Source organism: Lontra canadensis, unplaced genomic scaffold (genome assembly GCF_010015895.1).
Source record: "Lontra canadensis isolate GAN:19392208 unplaced genomic scaffold, GSC_riverotter_1.0 scaffold38, whole genome shotgun sequence".
NCBI lineage: Eukaryota > Metazoa > Chordata > Mammalia > Carnivora > Mustelidae > Lontra > Lontra canadensis.
The window spans coordinates 11656270-11678395 of NW_022631032.1; the positions used below are offsets into that span (position 1 = coordinate 11656270).

At 36.4% G+C, this 22126-nt stretch overlaps 1 protein-coding gene across 3 annotated transcripts in view; it reads left to right on the top strand.

Moving 5' to 3' along the window:
* STAG1 (stromal antigen 1) overlaps positions 1–22126 on the top strand; it is a 425489-nt gene that overhangs the window by 142344 nt on the left and 261019 nt on the right. For all 3 annotated transcript variants that reach the window (XM_032869634.1, XM_032869636.1, XM_032869635.1), the window contains one exon: positions 16885–17049. In XM_032869634.1, the coding sequence (XP_032725525.1) occupies positions 16885–17049 (165 nt within the window). The remainder of the gene's footprint in view (positions 1–16884; positions 17050–22126) is intronic.

Below are 22126 nucleotides of genomic sequence, written 5' to 3' on the forward strand. Positions count from 1 at the left end.
TCCTAAATTCTTAAAATTGGAGTTGGTCAGTCAGAAAGATATGCCATGTTTTGAAAGCTTTGGATGTGTATTACAGGTTGGCCTTTCACACAGCAAAATACACAGCATTGCCCATCTTACTGTTGATTATACTGATTATTAAAACTTTGCATATTTCCAAGTGGTGTAAACTTTTAACAATATGTTTTGAAATATTGATCATTTGTGTTTCTTTTCCAAATTGCCTATTTGTCATTTTCTATAGGACTTCTCTTTTTATGTTTCTAAGAAACAGCAATCTCTTTATAATATGACTTTGTCGCTTAAGCCTACACACTTGATCACATTCTGAAATGTACTCATCATTTGGACTTGTATCTCCTTTCTCAAACTAGCTTTGTTACCTATTATTAATTTTTCATGTAATATTTATCCTGTTGACTGGTTTTTAGTTTGGACTTCCTTCAGTTTGTTAAAACTAGCTCAGTTCTTCCAAGAACTCAAAATTAAAACGTGAATCACCATTGAGTTTCTTCATCCTCCCTTCCTTCCCCTCTCTCCAATATCTAATGAGAGTCTCATCTGATAAAATTTTATTTCACAGTGTCTTCTATATCTGTCTCTTCTTTTCCTTTCCCCAATTTCATTTTTTTTTATGTTTCACTTTATATGGGGTTTGAACTGTTACCATCCTACTTTTAGTAGGAAGTCTTTCCCTTTTCAGTTCCATTTTAAAAAATATTGTCAAGTTGACCTTTAAAAAAGATTTTACTTATTAATTTATTTGACAAAGAGAGATACCACAAATAGGCAGAGGGGCAGGCGGGGGTGGGGAAGAAGCAGGCCCCCTGCTGAGCAGAGAGCCCTACATGGAGCTCAATTCCAGGACCCTGAGATCATGACCTGAGCCGAAGGCAGAGGCTTAACCCACTGAGCCACCAGGTGCCCCATGTTGACCTTTTTAAAAACTTGTTCAAAAACAAGAAGTGCCTTTTTGTTTGACTACGTTCTTCTAACTTAAAACCTACTATTTTATTGTTTCCATATTCATAACCTTTCTTTTAGTCAGATACATTTCTTTGTCCTTTTCTATGTGTAGGTGTCTTGTGCTTTCCCACTTCTGTGCATTAGCTCGTGATGTTTGCTCTTTCTGGAATCCTTGCTTCCTAAATTCTGGTCATGATAGTTGTACCAAATTTACTGATCCATTAAGTCCCAACTGGCAGCTCCTTTCTTCTGTGAAACTTCTCTGGTTACCTGTTACTGGAAATTATTTGTCCTTTCATAGAACCCTTCCAGCATTTGCCTTAAACCAAATTGCCATGAAGTGTTTCTTATATGTATTATGTATTTATATGTATTATGTTAGTTATTTGTGTTCCTTGTTTTCTTTTAATATTTGTATATAATGATTTTGTATTGTTATTCTAAGTATGTTTTATATACACTTTTGTGAAAGGGTAGGTATTATTGTACATTTGGTGCTTATGAGCAAATTCAGGTAAGGCATAAAACTAATTTAAAACAGTTAGCTTTCAGTTACTATTAGTTGTTATCTTTAAAAAAGTTTTACCAGAATTGTAGGTACACATTTAGGTTAAGTAATAGATACTTTCAATAAAGCAATTGTTCTTAACTATGATATTTGAGTACATCATTTTCACAAACATGTAGTGAAGGTTGTGTAGGTTTATGACTTCATGAGCATATTTTCTGTGAAAGTTGTTACTTAGTAATTTTAGTCAGGCTTTGTGTCCAATAGTTTTGATTTCCTACATGTAATCATTACCATCTTTTCCTCCCAATCTGTCTCTGGAATGTCCAGCAGTGAAAACATGATTCTAGTTTGCTTTATTATTAACCCTATGGACCATGACATCTCTTACTTACACTATTTTTTAAAATCATTTTTATTAACGTACGTTGTATTATTTGACCCAGGGGTACATGTCTGTGAATCTTCAGGCTTACATACTTACCAGCACTCAATATAGCACATACCCTCCCCAATTTCCATAACCCAACCACCCTGTCCATGCCCCCCTCACCTCGGCAACCCTCAGTTTGTTTTGTGAGATTAAGAGTCTCTTATGGTTTGTCTCCCTGCCGATCCCATCTTGTTTCATTTTTTCCCTTCCCTATCCCCTAAAACCCCCTGCCCTTCCCCTCAAATTCCTCATATCAGAGATCATATGATAATTGTCTTTCTCTGATTGACTTATTTCACTCCGCATAATACCCCCTAGTTCCTTCCACGTCGTTGCAAATGGCAAGATTTCATTTCTTTTGGTGGCTGCACAGTATTCCATTGTGTATATATACCACATCTTTATCCATTCATCTGTTGATGGACATCTAGGTTCTTTGCATTGTTTGGCCATTGTGGACATTGCTGCTATAAACATTCGGGTGCACGTGCCCCTTCGGATCACTACATTTGTATCTTTAGGGTAAATTCCAGTAGTGTGATTGCTGGGTCGTAGGGTAGCTCTATTTTCAACTTTTTGAGGAACCTGCTTGCTGTTTTCCAGAGTGGATGCACCAGCCTGCATTCCCACCAACAGTGTAGGAGGGTTCCCTTTTCTCTGCATCCCCGCCAGCATCTGTCGTTTCCTGACTTGTTCATTTTAGCCATTCTGACTGGTGTAAGGTGGTATCTCGTTGTGATTTTGATGTGTATTTCTCTGATGCCGAGTGGTGCAGAGCACTTTTTCATGTGTCTGTTGGCCATCTGCCATCTGGATGTCTTCTTTGTAGAGATGTCTGTTCATGTCTTCTGCCCATTTCTTGATTGGTTATTTGTTCTTTGGGTGTTGAGATTGATAAGTTCTTTATAGATTTTGGATACTAGCCCGTTATCTGCTATGTCATTTGCGAATATCTTCTCCTATTTTGTCGGTTGTCTTTTGGTTTTGTTGACTGTTTCCTTTACTGTGCAAAAGCTGTTGATCTTGAAGAAATCCCAATAGTTCATTTTGCCCTTGCTTCCCTTGCCTTTGGCGATATTACTAGGAAGAAGTTGCTGCGGCCGAGGTCGAAGAGGTTGCTGCCTATGCTCTCCCCAAGGATTTTGATGGTCTTTCATCCATTTTGCGTCAATTTTTGTGTGTGGTGTAAGGAAGTGGTCCAGTTTCATTCTTCTGCATGTGGCTGTCCGGTTTTCCCAACACCATTTGTTGGAGAGACTGTCTTTTTTCCATTTCCATTTCCTGCTTTGTCAAAGATTATTTCACCATAGAGTTGAGGGTCTATTTCTGGGCTCTCTGTTGTGTTCCATTGATCTATGTGTCTGTGTCTGTGCCAGTACCATACTGTCTTGATGAAGACAGCTTTGTAATATAGAGCTTGAAGTCTGGAATTGTGATGCCACCAACTTTGGCTTTCTTTGTCAACATTGCTCTGGCTGTTCAGGGTCTTTTCTGGTTCCATATAAATTTTAGGATTATTTGTTCCATTTCTTTGGAAAAAATGGGTGGTATTCTGGTAGGGATTGCATTAAACATTAGATTGCTTTAGGTAGCATAGACATTTTCACAGTATTTGTTCTTCCAGTTCATGAGCATGGAACATTTTTCCATTTCTTTGTGTCTTCCCCCATTTCTTTCATGAGTACTTTATAGTTTTCTGAGTACAGAGTCTTTGCCTCTTTGCCTAGGTTTATTCCTAGGTATCTTATGGTTTTGGGTGCAATTGTAAATGGGATCGACTGCTTAATTTCTCTTTCTTCTCTCTTGTTGTTTGTGTATAGAAATGCAACTGGTTTCTGTGCATTGATTTTATATCCTGACACGTAAGTGAATTCCTATATGAGTTCTGGCATTTTTGGAGTGGAGTATTTTGGGTTTTCCACATAAAGTATTGTATCATTTGCAAAGAGTGAGAGTTTGACTTCTTCCTTGCCTATTCAGATGCCTTTTATTTCTTTTTGTTGTCTGATTGCTGAGGCTAGGACTTCTAGTACTATGTTGAGTAGCAGTGGTGATAGTGGACATTCCTGCCGTGTTCCTGACCTTAGGGGAAAAGCTCTCAGTTTTCCCCCATTGAGAATGATATTCGACATGGGTTTTTCATAGATGGCTTTGATGATATTGAGATATGTATCCTCTATCCCTACACTTTGAAGAGTTTCGATCAAGAAGGGATGCTGTACTTTGTCAGATGCTTTTTCAGCATCTGTTGAGAGTATCATACGGTTCTTGTTCTTTCTTTTATTAATGTACTGAATCACATTGATTGAGTTGGGGATGTTGAGCCAACCTTGCAGCCCTGGAATAAATCCCGCTTGGTCGGGGTGAATAATCCTTTTAATGTACTGTTGGAGCCTATTGGCTAGTATTTTGATGAGAATTTTTGCATCCGTGTTCATCAAGGATATTGGTCTGTAATTCTCTTTTTTGGTGGGGTCTTTGTCTGGTTTTGGGATCAGGGTAGTGCTGGCCTCATAAAAGGAGTTTGGAAGTTTTCCTTCCATTTCCATTTTTTGGAAGAGTTTAGGAGAATAGGTGTTAATTCTTCTTTAAATGCTTGGTAGCATTCCCCTGGGAAGCCGTCTGGCCCTGGGCTCTTGTTTGTTGGGAGATTTTTGATGACTGTTTCAATCTCCTTACTGGTTATGGGTCTGTTCAGGTTTTCTTTGTCTTCCTGGTTCAGTTTTGTTAGTTTATATGTCTCTAGGAATGCACCCATTTCTTCCAGATTGTCAAATTGGCTGGCGTATAGTTGCCCATAGTACGTTCTTAAAATTGTTTGTATTTCTTTGGTGTTGGTTGTGATCTCTCCTCTTTCATTCACGATTTTATTAATTTGGGTCCTTTCTCTTTGCTTTTGCAGAAGTCTGGCCAGGGGTGTGTATCCATCTTATTAATTCTTTCAGAGAACCAGCTCCTAGTTTCATTGATTTGTTCTACTGTTCTTTGGCTTCTGTTTCATTGATTTCTGTTCTGATCTTGATTATTTCTCTTCTCCTGCTGGGTTTAGGCTTTCTTCTCTGTTCTTTCTCCAGCTCCTTTAGGTGTAGGGTTAGGTCGTGTACTTGAGACCTTTCTTCTTTCTTGAGAAAGGCTTGTATCGCTATGTACTTTCCTCTCAGGACTGCCTTTGCTGTGTCCCACAGATTTTGAGCAGTTGTGTTTTCATTTTCATTTCTTTCCTGAGTTTTTTCGGTTCTTTAATTTCCTGGTTGACCCATTCATTCTTTAGTAGGATGCTCTTTAGCCTCCGTGTATTTCTGTTCTTTCCAGCTTTCCTCTTGTGATTGAGTTCTCGCTTCAGAGCTAGAACATTGTGGTCTGAAAATATTCAGGGAACGATCCCATCTTTGGTACTGGTTAAGGCGTTTTGTGAGCCAGGATGTGATCTATTCTGAAGCATGTCCCATGTGCACTAGAGAAGAATGTGTATTCTGTTGCTTTCGGATGGAACGTTCTGAATATATCTGTGATGTCCGTGTAGTCCAGTGTGTCATTTAAAGCCTTTATTTCCTTGTTGATCTTTTGCTTAGATGATCTGTCCGTTTCTGTGAGGGAGGTGTTAAAGTCCCCTGCTGTTACTGTATTATTGTCCATGTGTTTCTTTGATTTTGTTATTAATTGGTTTATATAATTGGCTACTCCCAGGTTAGGGGCATAGACATTTAAAACTGTTACATCTTCTTGTTGGACAGACCCTTTAAGTATGATAGGGTGTCCTTCCTCATCTCTTGTTACAGTCTTTGGCTTAACATGTAATTTATCTGATATTATTTTCTACCCCCTCACTTTCAAGTGGAGGTGTCTTTGGGTCTAAAATGAGTTTCTTGTAGACAGCATATCGATGGGTCTTGTTTTTTTAATACATTCTGATACCCTGTGTCTTTTGATTGGGTCATTTATCCCATTCACATTCAGGGTAACTGTTGGGAGATATGAATTCAGTGCCATCGTATTGCCTGTAAGGTGACTGTTACTGTATATTGTCTCCGTTCCTTTGTGGTCTGTTACTTTTAGGCTCTCTCTTCGCTTGGAGGACCCCTTTCAATATTTTTTGTATGGCTGGTTTGATGTTTGCAAATTTTCTTAATTTTTGTTTGTCCTGGAAGCTTTTTCTCTCTCCTGTTTTCAGTGACAGGCTACCTGGACATAGTATCCTTGGCTGGATATTTTTCTCGTTTAGTCCTCTGAATATATCATGCCAGTCCTTTCTGGGCTGCCAGGTCTCTGTGGATAGGTCTGCTGCCAATCTAATATTTCTGCCATTGTATGTTATAGACTTCTTGTCCTGAGCTGCTTTCTGGATTCTCTCTTTGTCACTGAGACTTGTACGTTTTACTATTAGATGATGGGGTGTGGACCTATTTTTACTGATTTTGAGGGGCGGTTCTCCGTGCCTCCTGGATTTTGATGCTTGTTCCTTTTCCATGTTAGGGAAATTCTCCACTGTAATTCGCTCCAGTATACCTTCTGCACCCCCTCCCCCCATTCTTCTGGAATCCTGTTATTCTAATACTGTTTTGTCTTATGGTATCACTTATCTCTGGATATTCTCCCCTGGTGGTCCAGTAGTTGTTTGTCTCTCTTTTGCTCAGCTTCTTTATTCTCCATCATTTGCTCTTCTGTATCACTAATTCTCTCTTCTGCCTCATTTGTCCTAGCAGTTAGAGCCTCCATTTTTTTATTGCACCTCATCAATAGCTTTTTAAATTTCAGCTTGGTTAGATTTCAGTTCTTTTATTTCTCCAGACAGTGTGTCTCTAATAATCTTCCATGCCTTTTTCGAGTCCAGCTAGCACCTCGAGAATCGTTATTCTGAACTCTAGATCTGACATGTTACCAGTGTCCGTATTGATTAGGTCCCTAGCCGTTGGTACTGCCTCTTGTTCTTTTTTTTGTGGTGATTTTTTCCGTCATTTTATCCAGATAGGAATAGATGAACGAGAGAATAAAATACTAAAAGGGTGGCAAAGACCCCAGAAAAATATATGCTAACCAGATCAGAAGACACCAGAAACCAGGGGGAGACTAAAGGTGGCAAAAGTAAAAAATAAAAAATATATATCTTAGACTGGTGAATAGAATAGATCCACCCACTTGACTTTGGGTATATTCTGTTCACTTCGAAGAAACTACCTCCTAAAATTTTAAAGAAAGTAAAACTTATTTATATACAAAAATAAGGGTAAACGTGATGAAGGGATGGAATATGAGTGTAAAGGTGAAGATTAAAAAAGATTGTAAAAAGCACTGAGAAGATAAATTGTTTGGAAAAAGAAAAAAAAAAGCATACATGATATGGCTGGAGACTAGAAGAAAGCCATGTGTTAGATTTAGAGTATATTTTGGTCTAATAGAAGAAATTGTATCCCAAAATTTCAAAGAAAAAAACCTATATGGATACAAAAAATAAAGTTAAATAGAATGAAGCGATAAAATAGGAGTATGACAATGGTAATATAAAAATACTTTTTAAAAAAGCTATTATTAAGATATAATAGTTTGAAAATGTTATACGAGGAAAGAGGAAATTAAAAAAAAATAGAATAAGAAAAAAAAATTTAACTCTGGAAGACTAAAGTATTATGGGGTAAACACCATGAATTGCTTTCCCGTAGCTCTGGAATTCTACAGTTCTTGTTGATTGGTGAACTTGGTCTTGGCTGAATGTTCTTGTTGATCTTCTGGGGACCTGCCTGTTGGGAGTGATTTTCAAATGTCTTTGCCTGAGGCGGAATTGCATCAACCTTGCCGAGGTCCAGGCTATGTAATCTGCTCTCGTTTTCGCTCGGTACCTTTTGTTCCCTGAACACTTTTTGGAGGCTTTGGAGCACAGGAATGGAAATGGCGGCCTTCCAGTCTCCGTCCCGGAGGAGCCAAGTGCTCGGGTCTCCAGTTCTCATTGCGCCTTCAGAGAAAAGCAGTCAAGCCCTCCTGTTTCCCTGGTCTCTGGCCCATGCTCTGTGGACACCTTGCCTGCAACTGAGTGTTTCTGTCTGTGGCCCATGGCCCCATTTGGAGTCTCCAAACCCAGCAGATTCCTGACACCCTTCTCGGGGGAGCTTGTAGGGGGTCTCACCGTATGTGCCATTTGTAGGGTCCCTGCTCAAAGAGCAGTGGTCTGACTGTGCCTTGGATCACGGTTTAAGGTAACCCCGAACTGAGAACTTACCCCTCTGCCCTGTCTCTGTAGTCAGTTTCCCCACTCCAGTACCTCGCTGCTCTGCTACACTCAATCATCCCCAGACTTTTTATGACCTTGCAGGTCCAGAGACCACATTGACCCCTTGCGGTCTCCAACTCTGGTTAGCCTCTGGAATGATGTCCCTCAGTGGACTAGACTTCTGATAGTTCTGATTTTGTGCTCCGATGCTCTACCACTTTTTGGGAGCTGGTCCCCCTGACCAGTCTTCCCATTGCTTTGGATTCACTTTGCCACGTGTATTACCTTCCAGAAATTGGTCGATTTTTTCTTCCTAGAATTTCCTTTCTTCTTCTTTTCTTCCTCTGATGAGGTAGAAAATGGTTTGATAACTAACTAGCTGAGCTCCTGCGACCTGATGATATTTCAGTCTCCTACTCCTCCGACATCTTGCTTCCTCCTCAGTTACACTATTTTTTTTTAATATTTTATTTATTTATTTGACAGAGATCACAAGTAGGCCGAGAGGCAGGCAGAGAGAGAGGAAAGGAAGCAGGCTCCCTGCTGGGCAGAGAGCCGGATGTAGGGCTCCATCCCAGGACACTGGGATCATGACCTGAGCCGAAGGCAGAGGCTTTAATCCACTGAGCCACCCAGGTGCCCCTCACTTACACTATTTTTAATGGAATTGGAAGCATCATTAGTCCTCCATCACCAACTGACAACACTGTAATGGGATGTTGGAAAGTACATCTTAAGTAGTAAAAGTTACTTGAAAATCGTGTTTGGTAGTGTATGGAAGGATCAGATTTTTTTTATGTATCTGATACATAGTAACTGCATGACGAATAAAGAAGTAAGAGTTGTGTGATGCCTGGGTGGCTCAGTTGGTTGGACGACTGCTTTCATCTCAGGTCATGATCTCGGAGTTCCGGGATCAAGTCCCGCATCAGGCTCCCAGCTCCGCGGGGAGTCTGCTTCTCCCTCTGACCTTCTCCTCACTCATGCTCTCTCTCACTGCCTCTCTTTCAAATAAATAAATAAAATCTGTAAAAAAAAAAAAAAAAAAAGAAGTAAGAGTTGTGTTGAACTGTGAAAAAAGAAATCCTTTCTCTTACCTTGTGTTATGTAGATTGGATCAGTTTGATTTTTTCTTTGCTATTGGTTAGGTTCTAGTTCTGCATATTTGGCAGTAATACCACATAAATGTCACTTGAGGTCTTAAGCAGAATTCTGGAAGGTAGAGTAAGTGAGACTCAATAAAACAAGACGTAGAAACGAGACATGCCTGCTAAGTTGAGGCAGGTATTTGGGAAGAGATTTACTTGCTATTAATTGAAGAAAGATTTCCTAGCCAAGAAGTTGTTGGGGTAAATGAAATAAGTGGATCTTGTTCCATCAGGGTGACCGTGTGTGTTCAGGATTAGTAAGTGTTTACAGATGTCTTCTGAACTAGATCTATGCCATCTATGTGGTCTGGCAGCCTCTTGTGGTAGACCCACTTAATGGCATGTGTGATTCAAGGAAAGGCCTTCAGTCCCTGGGATAGACTGATAATGGTAGGGCAGGATTCTAGCTTCATAAGAACCAGTTTACTGGCTGGGTTACTTAGGTATAAGCAATTTCTAAATTAAGGCAAGGCTCAGTTTATAAGATGGCACAGTGTCAGATCTGAAACAACGAAGCAAGTTGGTCATGGGACATCATCAATTTCTTTCATTTGAGAGCACCTTGGATCCTTGTTTAGGAATGAGAATACAGCTGTATGTCACTTCACGTATGTGGCAGAAACATGTAGGGAAGGGAGCCTTTCAAGTCACAAGTAATTAAAGGGTTATGTATATATTATCACCCTTTAAAATAACTGTCAAAATTCTTAATTTAAAAATTCTCCCTACTCTTCTGCCCATCCCCCGCCCCCTGGCCAAACTCCAGAGAAACGTCAAATTTGAGTGGGACAAGTGTAGTTACATGTCTGAGATGGGGATTGTTTTCAGGACTGCAAAATTGTATTCTTTGGGTATAACCTAAAGATTGTATGTATCCTGTTGTATTATTATATTCTCTGTTCTTACTCTTTTTATTAGGGTCAGTTTTTCTGAACATCTTTTCTGATTTTTAATGTCTGGATTTGGGACATGGGAAAGTCACTCTTGGGATAGTGGAGATAAAAGCGATAGAACCTTAGATAAGATCAAATGGATTTTTATGTTTTTACCCCCCCCCCCCACCATGACCCGTGCTAAAGGTTCCCAGGTATGAGATTTCTGGTTTATTTCTCCTGTATTTATGGAATTTCGTTCATACTGTCTATATACTATTTATGTGTGTGATACACACAGACATTTCTACACATATGCAGGCTTACTTGTCATGGTGTTATTTTTAATTGTAAAGGATCCAGAATAAAGTAGATATAAGTCATTGGCTTAGTGTCTAAAAAAATTATGTCCATCAGTTCAATGCAACACTGCAGCTTTCAGAAAAGAATTAAGGTATTCTCTAGGACATACTATAGATTGACTGAAAATATGTGAAAGTAGAATGGTGCAGAACTGTGCATAAGTAACAAAAATATTATAGATACATGGAAATATATATGCATTTAGGTTTTTTCCAATTTTTCTTTTTATTTTTGTGAAATACACCTAAGGTTTGCCAACTTAACCATTTTTACCTGTACAGTTCAGTTGTATTAAATACATTCATTATATTGTGCAGTCATTACCACCATCTCTAGAACTTTATTCATATTTTAAAACTAACTCTAAGAAAAATAATACATGGATATGCAGTGTTGGGCATAGAAAATATAGCTGTTAATACTGTAAAAACTTTGTACAGTTACATGATAGATTTATTGTGGTCATCACTTTGTAAAGTGATCGCCAAAATACAAATATTGACTCATTATTTTGTATACCTGAAACTATTATAAAGTTGCTATATTTCAGTAAAAAACAAAAACATAAATTCTACCCATTAAACAATAACTCCCTATTTCTTTTTTCCCTAGCCTCTGGCAACCACTTTCTGTCTCTATGATTTTGACTAAGTACATTATTTAAGTGGAGTGATTTAGTACTTTTTTGTTATTGGCTTCTTTCACTTAGCATGATATTCTCAAGGTTCATCCATATTGTAGATTATTTTAGAATTTCCTTCCTTTTTAAGGCTGAATAATATAATGTTGTGTGTATATGCCACATTTGTTCATCCGTTAATTCAACAGTGGATACTTGGGTTGCTTCCATGTTTGAGCGCTTAATGAATAATGTTGCTGTTATGATGGCTATACAGATAACTTTTTGAGACCCTGGTTTCAGTTCTTTTGGGTATATATGTATATATAGTTGGTTGATCATATGGTAATTCTATTTTTATATTTTTGAGGAACTGACATACTGTTTCCCACAACGGCTGTACCATTTTACATTGCCATCAACAGTGCACAAGAGTTCTAATGTTTCCACATCCTCTCTAAGAATTGTTTTCTCTTTTTTTGATAGTAGCCATCGTAATAGGTGTGGGGCTCCATCTCATTGTAGTTTTGTTGTGCATTTCCCTAATGATTAGTGACATTGAGCATCTCTTCTGTGCTAAATGGTCATTTGCATATCTTCTTTGGAGAAATGTCTATTCAGATTATTTTCCAATTTTCAAATCAGATTATTTGTTGAGTTTTAGTAGTTCTTTATGAATTTTGGATATTAATCTTTTATCAGATACATGATTTGTAAATATTATTTTCCATTCCGTGTGTTGCCTTTTGCTCTTTACCCATTGAGTGGATTTGTCAAAATCATTAAACCATACATGTGAGGGTTTGTTTTTTGGGCTCTTTATTATATTCCACTGCTTTGTATGTTTGCTTTCATGCCAGCACCACACTGTTTTTATAGTATAGCTTTGCAATAAGTTTTCAAGTCAAGAAGTGTGTCTTCCATTGTTGTTGCTTTTCAAGATTATTCTGGTCGTTTGAGATCCTTTTGAGAGTCACTATTATAGAATGGGTTTTTCCATTTCTGCAAAACATGTCATTTGGAGTTTGATAGAGATTACATTGAATCTGTAGGTTACTTTGGGGAGTATTGTCATTTTAATAAAATTAACTCTTGCAATCCATGAACATAGAGTGGGTTTCCATTTATTTATTTCTTCTTTTATTCCATACATATTTCTTTGTTTATATGACATATAAGGAAAGAGTAGTAGTGTTTGTCTCTTAGGAAGGTAGATTGTGGATTGAGGGCAGGGGTGTACAAGTTTTCATTGTAGAACTTTAATCACCTTTTGAATTTTAGACAAGTGAATGTATTACTTATTTAATAAAGAAATATATTTTGCCACCTGTTTTCAGACATATACACACAGTTGTGTGTAGAGACACTTGTGTGCTTGCACAATACTGAGAAAATACCTGTTCCTCTGAAAAGCTAGCACAGAGACAAGACTTACTAGGAGCCAAAATCAAGAGTCCAGCTGTAAAGAATGAAAGCATGAAATGATGATGTTTTTAAGCAACTTTAAATTTATCAGCCTGTAAAGAGGGATCTGGTGTGGTAGATGACTGAACAGGTGGTAAATGATAGTCTTAGTTGCCATGCTTAGGAGTTTGGATTTTAAATTGATGGTTAATGAGGGTCACCAAAGATCAGAGATTAAACAAGGAAGTAATGGGATTATGTTACGTTATAAGAATTACTGTGATTATAGAATTAGAATAGTGTGGGATCGTTTAATAGAAATAGGATGTGGGCTCCTGGGTGGCTCAGTGGGTTAAGCCGCTGCCTTTGGCTCAGGTCATGATCTCAGGGTCCTGGGATCGAGTCCCGCATCGGGCTCTCTGCTCATCAGGGAGCCTGCTTCCCTCTCTCTCTCTCTGCCTGCCTCTCTGTCTACTTGTGATCTCTGTCTGTCAAATAAATAAATGAAATCTTTAAAAAAAAAAAAAAGAAATAGGATGTGAGCCACATCTGCAGCTTAATATTGTCTAAGTTACAAAAAATGGGTAATGAAATTAATTTTTATATATCTAAAGTTATTTCATCATGCAATCACTATAACATTATAAGTGAGAGATTTTGTATGCTATTTTTCATTCTGAATTTCATGTCTTCACAATCTTGTGGATATTTTATGCTTATTGCAAATTTTGTTTTTGACTAGACATATTTCATACGCTCAGTTAGCTTCATGAGAGTAGTGCTATCATGTTAGTACAAATATAGAGAGTCAGGATGTAGTCAGGAGACAATATTCCAGTAATTGCAGTAGAAAATTTTAATTTGATGAAGAATTGTTAATTATTAAAAAGTCATTAATTATTTATTATTTAGGAATTGCAAATTAAGACAACAATAGAATAACAACTGTATACCTATTACAATGGCTGAAATCCAAATACGTGACACGGTTATAAAGCTGTCAAGGTTACAGAGCATCAGAAACTCTTATTCATCACTGGATGGAATACAAAATGTTATATCTACTTTGGAAGATTGTTTGGCAGTTTTTTTTACAAAGCTAAACATAGTTTTATCATATGATTGAATAATCATCCTCCTAGATGTTTACACAACTCATTTGGAAATTATGCCTGCACAAAATGCTGCATGTGAATATGTATTGCAGCTTTATTCCTAACTGCCAAGAAATGGTGACCAAGATGTCCATCATTAGGTTAGTGGATGACAAAATGTGATACATTCATACAATGAAATATTACTTAGAAATAAAAAGAAATTAGCTAGTCAGCACTAAAAGACATGGATGAATCTTTATATATTGTTAAAGTGAGAGATACAGTCTAACGAGGCTGCATACTATGTGATTTAATTATATGACTGTAAAAGCCGAAACTATAGTAATGATAAAATAATTCATTGTTTGCCAAAGAGAAGTGGGAGGTTTGAATGGGAGAAGCACAGGGATTTTTTTAAGGTAATGAGATACCAGATTGTACATACATGACACTGCATTTGTTAAAACCCATTGAACTTAACAGAAAAAGTGAATTTTAGAAGTACAGATTTTATAAAGTCATGTAAGAGGTTAGGTGGATACCAGAAGGGAATGTAGAATATAAGAAAGCAGTCTACCTCTGTTTGAAGTGTTTGAAACAATGTTATTGAAGGGAATTGGGCAGGAAGTTGCTGACTTAAATAACTTTTGAAATTAAACTGTAAGACTAAAATCAAAGAAACTACATTGTATATGTAAGCAATGTAATCTAGTTAATAAAATTGTTTCTGCTGGGGTGTGATTGAACAGTTTTTTTATGTTATACAGTTAGCCACTGTATAGTACATAATTAGTTTTTGATGTAGTACTCAGTGCTTCATTAGTTAAGTGTAACACCCAGTGCTCATCACAGCACATAAATAGTTCTATTACTGCTATACATGTATACTAGTGGGTGTCAGGTTTGTCACTGTTGGGTTGTGACCATATGGATTAGTAAGGGGGATGATGCATTTATATGGTAATGGTTAGAGTTGGAGATAACTAGTATGAACTTATCTTAATATGGATAATAAATTGTTACATGCAGCAATACTTACACTCAGTATCAAGGAGCAAAACCAAGTGCCCAGATCTTCATCTTTAATATCATTCTTCAGTAAAAGGAACCAGAGCTCCTTGGAGTATTGGCTAGTTCCAAAAATTGAGGAAGGGAATATACAAGATGAGCCTGCAGAATATTGTGCTGCCAGAAGGTAACCAGTAAGACCCACACATACACACACACAGATGGAAATATGTGAAATGGATGCAGGAGCCAACTAAAAGATCTCCCTATGGCCAGAGCTGAAACAGGTTGAAGAACAGAACTGTGTTGAATTATAACTCAAAGTATAAAATAAGTTTGGATGAGTCCACATTAGTTTAAGTGATCGAATTGAGAACAGATAAATCTCCCTTACTAAAAAATTCTAGATATGTGTAAATACTCCCCCATGAAAGAGGTGGAGAATAACACCCCACCCCATAAATGTGTAGTGGGATGTATGTAGTGTCTTTCTTCCAGAAATACAGAGTGGAAAGGGGTGGAAAAGTAACTTTACAGTTGAGAAACATGACAGACACCACCTCAGTCAACTGATTAAGGTCAGCATCCTCAGTGATAAATCATGTTGATAGTGTATACCTTTGATACAAGGTGGAAAAAAAGTAAAACTATCTCTTACATCTTCCTCTCCAAACCCTTAATCCCAGTGTAGTGATAAGAAAAACCCATCAGACAAAACCCAGTTGAGAAACATTCTATAAAACACTAGGCCAGAAATCCTCACAACAGTCAGGGTCACCAGAAAGCCTGTCAAAGCCAAGAGGAGTTTAGAGGCACATGACATAAATGTAATAGGGTGTCCTGAATGGGGTCCTGGAACAGAAAATGGCCATTAGGCAAAGCTAAGAAAATCTGAATTAAGTAGGGACTTTTTGTTAATCTCTCAATATTGGTTCACTAACTGTAGCAAATGTACCATACAAATGGTAAGGAGTTAATAATAGGGTAAGTGAATGTGATATATGTGGGAATTTTCTGTACTGTCTTCACAGTTTTTTGGTAAATCTAGAACTGTTCTAAAAATAATTTACTTAAAAATAAATAGTAAATTTATTACATATTAATCTACACACAGAAATGATTGTAAGATTGTTAACCAAGAAGAGTTGAAAGAGTATATGAAGAACAGAAGAATAGAAAGTGAAGGGAACAGGTGCAATAAGTTGGGAGGGAAGCCCTTACATACCATATTTTGTAGTATTCCTCCCATGCCCTTTAGTTAAAAAAAGCTGAACACTATAGCAGATAACAAAAAAGTTTACAGGTCCGGCTCCAGGATCATAATGTGGGACAAACAAGGGTAGATGTGAAGATGAGGAAAAAAATTGAGAAGTAGATAACTGAAACAGACTATTTTGATGGTAAATCCCTTAAAAGAGAGTATAAAGATTAAGAAGAAAAGATACTGAGTAGAGCCCTAAGGTAATTCTAACAGGTAAGAAATACAGGGAAGGGAAAAGATATCTGAAAGGAAAGGATGAAATCATGTGGCCTATTGATAGGGTTTCAAAACATGTCTATTACATTTAGCAACACTATTTTCATTGTTAAGTTTGCTAAAGCAGTAACTGTGATGATTTTATATATGAATGAAATTTATGTGAATAAAATAGTGACTCGTAGGCGATTCTGTCAAATTATCCTTGGCTCAAGAGTTGGACATAGATAAGTTGGTAGCTGGTGTTGACTTTTTAAAAAAAATTGGGGACATGGGCTGGGATGTTAATTGAAGAATGTAAATTCCATCAGAGGCAAGAATGTTTGTTTATTGTTAGTATTTTTAGTACCTAGAACAGTCTTAAATATGTTCGATGTATATTGGTTGCATGACTGGATAAAAAAAAAAATACTTGAGGACTTCTATAGAGAGAGAAGTTGAATATGCAACATTTCCAAGTAATACTTTATTGAATAAGGTTTCTGAGGGAATAGTATTGGGAAGGTATAAAGATGGAGATGTCAAAGGGGACATGGTTAAAATATTCAGCATTTGCATTATTGTGCAAAACATTTTTTTAAAATTTTCATGTCTTACATAAATTACACTTTGCTGTTTGCAGTTATTACTGAAAACAAATTGTAAAGCTTCCTTTGCTCAGAAAGTACATCTCTTAACCTGTAGTAGTGCTAAGTACTTTCCACAGTATGAAACATAATTGTGGTATTCTGCATAAAGCAAAGTGTACCTGTATTTAATTTAATTTTTTCCTCATCTTTTTATTCAGTCTACAAATAAGAAACCTCGAAAATCTCCAGGAGAGAAGAGTAGAATTGAAGCTACCATTAGAGGAACGGGCCGTGGAAGAGCAAATGGGCACCCTCAACAGAATGGTGAAGGGGAGCCTGTCACACTATTTGAAGTGGTGAAATTGGGGAAAAGTGCAATGCAGGTAAATTTTAAGTGTTTTTATTTTATTTACAAAGCAGTACTGTCAGTAATCTATGTGGAACCTATTAAGTGGCATTTATATATTTTTGCTGATTGTATAATGAAGTTTATCTTTAAAAATTTTCTTTGTTTTACTTAGTTGCATCAGGAAAGACATTTTGTTTAATGGTAAAATGCACTTTAGATTACAGCGTACTGAGTTAAATGACTTGTATATAATAGCTGCCTGAGAGAATTTTTATTGCCTTACTATATATTTTTAGAATCTGACTTACTGTAAGTAAGATATGTGTACTGAAGAATATTTCAAAGAAGAAAGGGTATAAAAAAAGGATTCTTAAGTAGTGAGCTGGGAATAACCACAATTAATACTCATGGTTATTTGGTGTGTGTATGTGATCTTTTATAACCTTCCTATTCTCTCTTCTCTCACCTCATTCATTTAAAAAACATTATTAAATATTCTGTAAGAGCATATAATTATTGGCTTCTTACTAATTGGCTATAAGGATAAATCTCAGTTATTTTACTGTTCTTTTAGTGTATCTTTTCATTTTTTCACTGTTACAGAGTTTATTCATTATTCGTGTTTACCTCTTTACCTCTTTTTTTTTTTTTCGTTTTAAAACACTAGAGTTAGGGGCACTTCAGTGACTCAGTTGGTAAGTGTCTGCCTTCACTTCAGGTGGTGATGCCAGTGTCCTGGGATCGAGCCCCGCTTCGCTTCTCCCTCACCAACTCTCCCTGGTTGTGTTTTCTGTCTCTTACTATCTCTGTCAAATAAAAAAAATAATATCTTTAAAAAAAAAAACACTAGGGCAAAATTTTTTGGTGAAAGGGTATTTCTTAACTTTGTGATACATAAATATATTACTCCAAAAAATTTCACTAGTCTATCTTTCACTAGAAGTGTGCCTAGCAACTGGATACTTTATAGTTAGGAATCAATTGATAATATATTGAAAAATGAAAAATTGAAAAATGATAATATATTGAAAAATAATATATTGAAAAATATATTGACATTTATTTATTTTTGATTTATTTATTTATTGGGTGGGGGACGATCAGAGGGAAAGTGAGAGAGAAATCCAAGCAGACTCCACACTGATCATGTAGCCCGACTCAGCTCTTGATCTCACAGTTCTGAGATCACCACCTGAGCTGAAACCAAGAATTGGAGGCTCAACAGACTGCACCACCCAGGCACCCCTGTAATTTATTATTCTAATATGCATTTCTTTGATCACCAATGATTGATAAAGGTTAGATATTTGCATTCTCTATTTATTCACTCATTTTTGATAGTTCCTTTTTAGTTTCTTTAAAATTAAGGTAATTTATGAAACAGGTTTACTTTTAGAAGTTTTCATTTTTTAACCTGTATTTCCTTTTGCATTTCTTAAGGGAGTTCAGCTTTTACTCCTTTTTTTGTATGTTAACAGATTGGTAGGTTCAGGGATCTTGGAATTTGTGTGGGAGGAGAGGTGGGCAGTGTGATGATGCCAATGGTAAAAGAAATAGAAATTTCCAATTATTTGAAGCAGTGGACAGACTGTAAGTTAGATAAATATGGTTTTAAAATAATGACCCTTAGCCACAAAGCTTGATAGTTTCCTTATTATACTTTAGTAGAAAAATTGTTACCAAGTTATAAGTATCTTATTTTTGAGGTCTGCTTTATGGTTTTCCATATTTAAGTGGAAACACAAGCAGAAAATTGAAGAAAATTTATATTTTACTATTATTTTATAATATTTTTAAAGGATTTATTTATTTTAGAGAGCGAGAAAGAGAGCATGCTAGTTTGAGCCCAGGGAGGGACAGAGGAAGAGAATCTTCAAGCAGACTGCCTACTGAGTGCACAGCCAGATATGGGGCTTGATCCCAGGATCCTGAGATCATGACCTGGTCTGAAAGTGAGGGTCAGACACTTAACCAACTGAGCCACTCAGGAACCCCAAGGAAATTTATTTTTATGTATAAATTTAAACATTGCATTTCAGTACTTTGCTTTCATTTTTTTCATGTAAAATTTTTTGGTAAGATATTTGTGTATATAAAAATAATTTTATTGTATACTGTATTAAAGCTCAATCCAGCTTTTTATTTTTTTAAATTATTTATTTATTTGACAGAGGGAGAGAGATCACAAATAGGCAGAGATGCAAGCAGAGAGAGGGGGAAGCAGGCTCCCTGCAGAGCAGAGAGCCCGATGTGGGACTCGATCCCAGGACTCTGAGATCATGACCTGAGCTGAAGGCAGAGGCTTTAACCCACTGTGCCACCCAGGCACCCTCAATCCAGCTTTTTAAAAATATGAAAAATGTCTTTAATATGAACAAAATCTTGTATAGTATTTGAAACAAAACAGTGACTAATACAAGTTTTTTCTTTTTCATCCACTGTATTCTCTATTCTTCATTCAGATTATTTTTCCCGAATGCTATTTCATACTATCACTCCTTGCTTAAATTCTTTGGGATCCACATTTTGTGAAAGGTTAAAATAAGTAGTTCAGCCCCTAGTGCTTTCCGTTATTTGGTTTTAACCCACCTTTTCAACTTTTTCTCTCTATTCTTCTGTTTTTCTCTATTCTTGTGCCCCCAGCATTTTTAATTTTTTGTTAGTCGTGTTACATTTTTGTTTCCTACCTATATTCACATCTACAAACTTCTGTATATATATATATTTCATTGAGCATTCTATTATGGGCATTTTTCCTGTGACATTACCTTATTGTTTCGTAACATGTCTGGGCCATAACTTATTTATATAGTTTTTACTTGGGCTCCTTTGTTTTTAAAAGAAGTAAGATATAAACTACACTACTAAAACTAGTTTACTATTCATGTAAACTAGATTAGTTTTATTCTATTAAAAATAGCACTTCTTTGAATATTCAGATACCCATCTAAAATGTGTATGTGGGAATGATTTTGTAACATAAATTCCTGAAAGTAGTTGCTGAGTAAAGGGAATGCATGTTTAAAAAAATTGGTGTTTCTTTTATTGAAGGTGGCAGACTAATGTCACTGTTTATTACCTCCTCATTTCAAACATAAAGTAATAATAAAATATTAAAAAGAGAATACAGACAGTGAGTTTAAAAACTAAACCTTTCTGTGTTTCAAGTCTAAGATAATCTACAGTGATGAAGAGGATTAGGTTTAGCATAGAGAAGCGGGTACTTGTAGGCAAGAATTTGCTTCTTGTATGTTAAAAGGACTAAAACTGGGCGCCTGGGTGGCTTGGTCATTAAGCATCTGCCTTTGGATCAGGTCATGATCCCAGGGTCCTGGGATTGAGTCCCACATTGGGCTCCCTGGTTAGCAGGAGGTCTGCTTCTCCCTGTCCCACTCTCCCTACTTGTGTTCCCTCTCTCTCTCTCTCTCTGTCAAATAAATAAATAAGTAAATCTTTAAAAAAAAATTAAAGGCTAAAACTGTTTCATGAAACATAGAGGAAGAGAGTCAGGCTTATACCTACATGAAGCCAGGGCCTAACATTAGTCTCCATGCTTGTAAAGGAGACTGAAGAAAGCCACTGATCACTGCTGCATTGGCTAAAGCTTATGTTTAGGGTGATCATATATCTCAGGTTACCTTTGAGACTCCCAGTTTATGCTTTTTTTAAATGTAGTTAATAATAAAGACTCTGTTAATACCCAAGAGGGTTCTTGTTTGGATAATAACTTAATCTAAAACTTCATTTATGGGAAATCAAGGGCTGAGGAAAGGGAGAAGACAGACATAGTTCTTAAAACCAGGACCTGAATTGAGATGTCTTCTTAACTAAGTTGGTGACTGGGTCTATAAAAATTCAAAATATTATCTGAGAGCAAGAAGTTTTAAACCTGCATTATATGATCTAGTTCTGCAATGGAGTGACAGGATAAGCAGAGATAATCACAAAACTTTAGATGGGGAGGGATGAATAATAAATAAATAGCATATTTAAGGTGCCAGAGAGATGAAAGAATAAATTGTATCTGGTACCAAAAAGGGGGATAAATTTAATAAATTTCCTTTACCGAGGGAAAGAAACTATAGTAGATGTCATCAAAGGGAGAATTTAAGACTTGACATTCATTAGGCATTCATTTAGAGTGTAGTCCAGAGAAATAAAGAAGTAATTATGAAAGAGCAATTGCATGAGTTTGGTATGGATTGAAGGGTTCCAAAATATGTCAGAGGAAGATATCAAAGGGAATAGAAGAAACATTGTTTTGAAGAGATAATTTTGGAAAAATTTCTCAGGCATATTTCCTCAGATCCCAAGTTTGTTCTCAGAAGTGAGCAGATAAGTAAAAATAATTACCTAGGTTTTAATAGTAGAGTATAACTATAGAACATGGAAGATTAAAAGAAAATCTTAAAATATTTCATCAAGGAATACTTGATCCTATTGTCTGACCATAGTGATAGTTGAAATGATGTTGAAATACACAAAATAAATTCCTCTTCTGAATTATACTTAAAAGTATCAAAAGGTCCTTTAATGATGTGATAAAGAGGAAATACACAGGGTTGATATGTGAGTGTTAGTGAAAGTATTGTTAGTAAAAATACTGGGACTAGCTAAAGCACCACTTGGATAAATACACAGTCTTAAATATATTAGTATTAGCAAAAGCAGTGGAAACTAGAAAAAGAGCAACCTAAATTAATTAGGAAGAAAGAAGAGTAATTAGGAAGAAAGGGATAATTAAAGTAGAAATGGAAATTACAAAGAGAAAGAAATTATAGAAAAGGTCAGCTAAATAAAAATATTAGTGATTGGGGGTCAATACATTTTTAAGACCTAGAGGTTTTTATCTGGATAAAGGAGGTTTACTATCCAAGGATATTTTACTATTAACAAATATTTTACTATAATATACCAGATAGTCATGTTATGGTATGGGGAAAACCTATCCTTATCTGAAATTATGTGAAGTGTTTAGAAAAATCATTTGATTTTTGAGTTTAGGTGATAATTGTGATTTGAGTTTAGGTGATAATTGTGATGAACAGTACTCTTGGTGAATTAGGAACAAGTGGGAAGTTCCTTCGTTTGGTAGGGAAGATAACAAAATT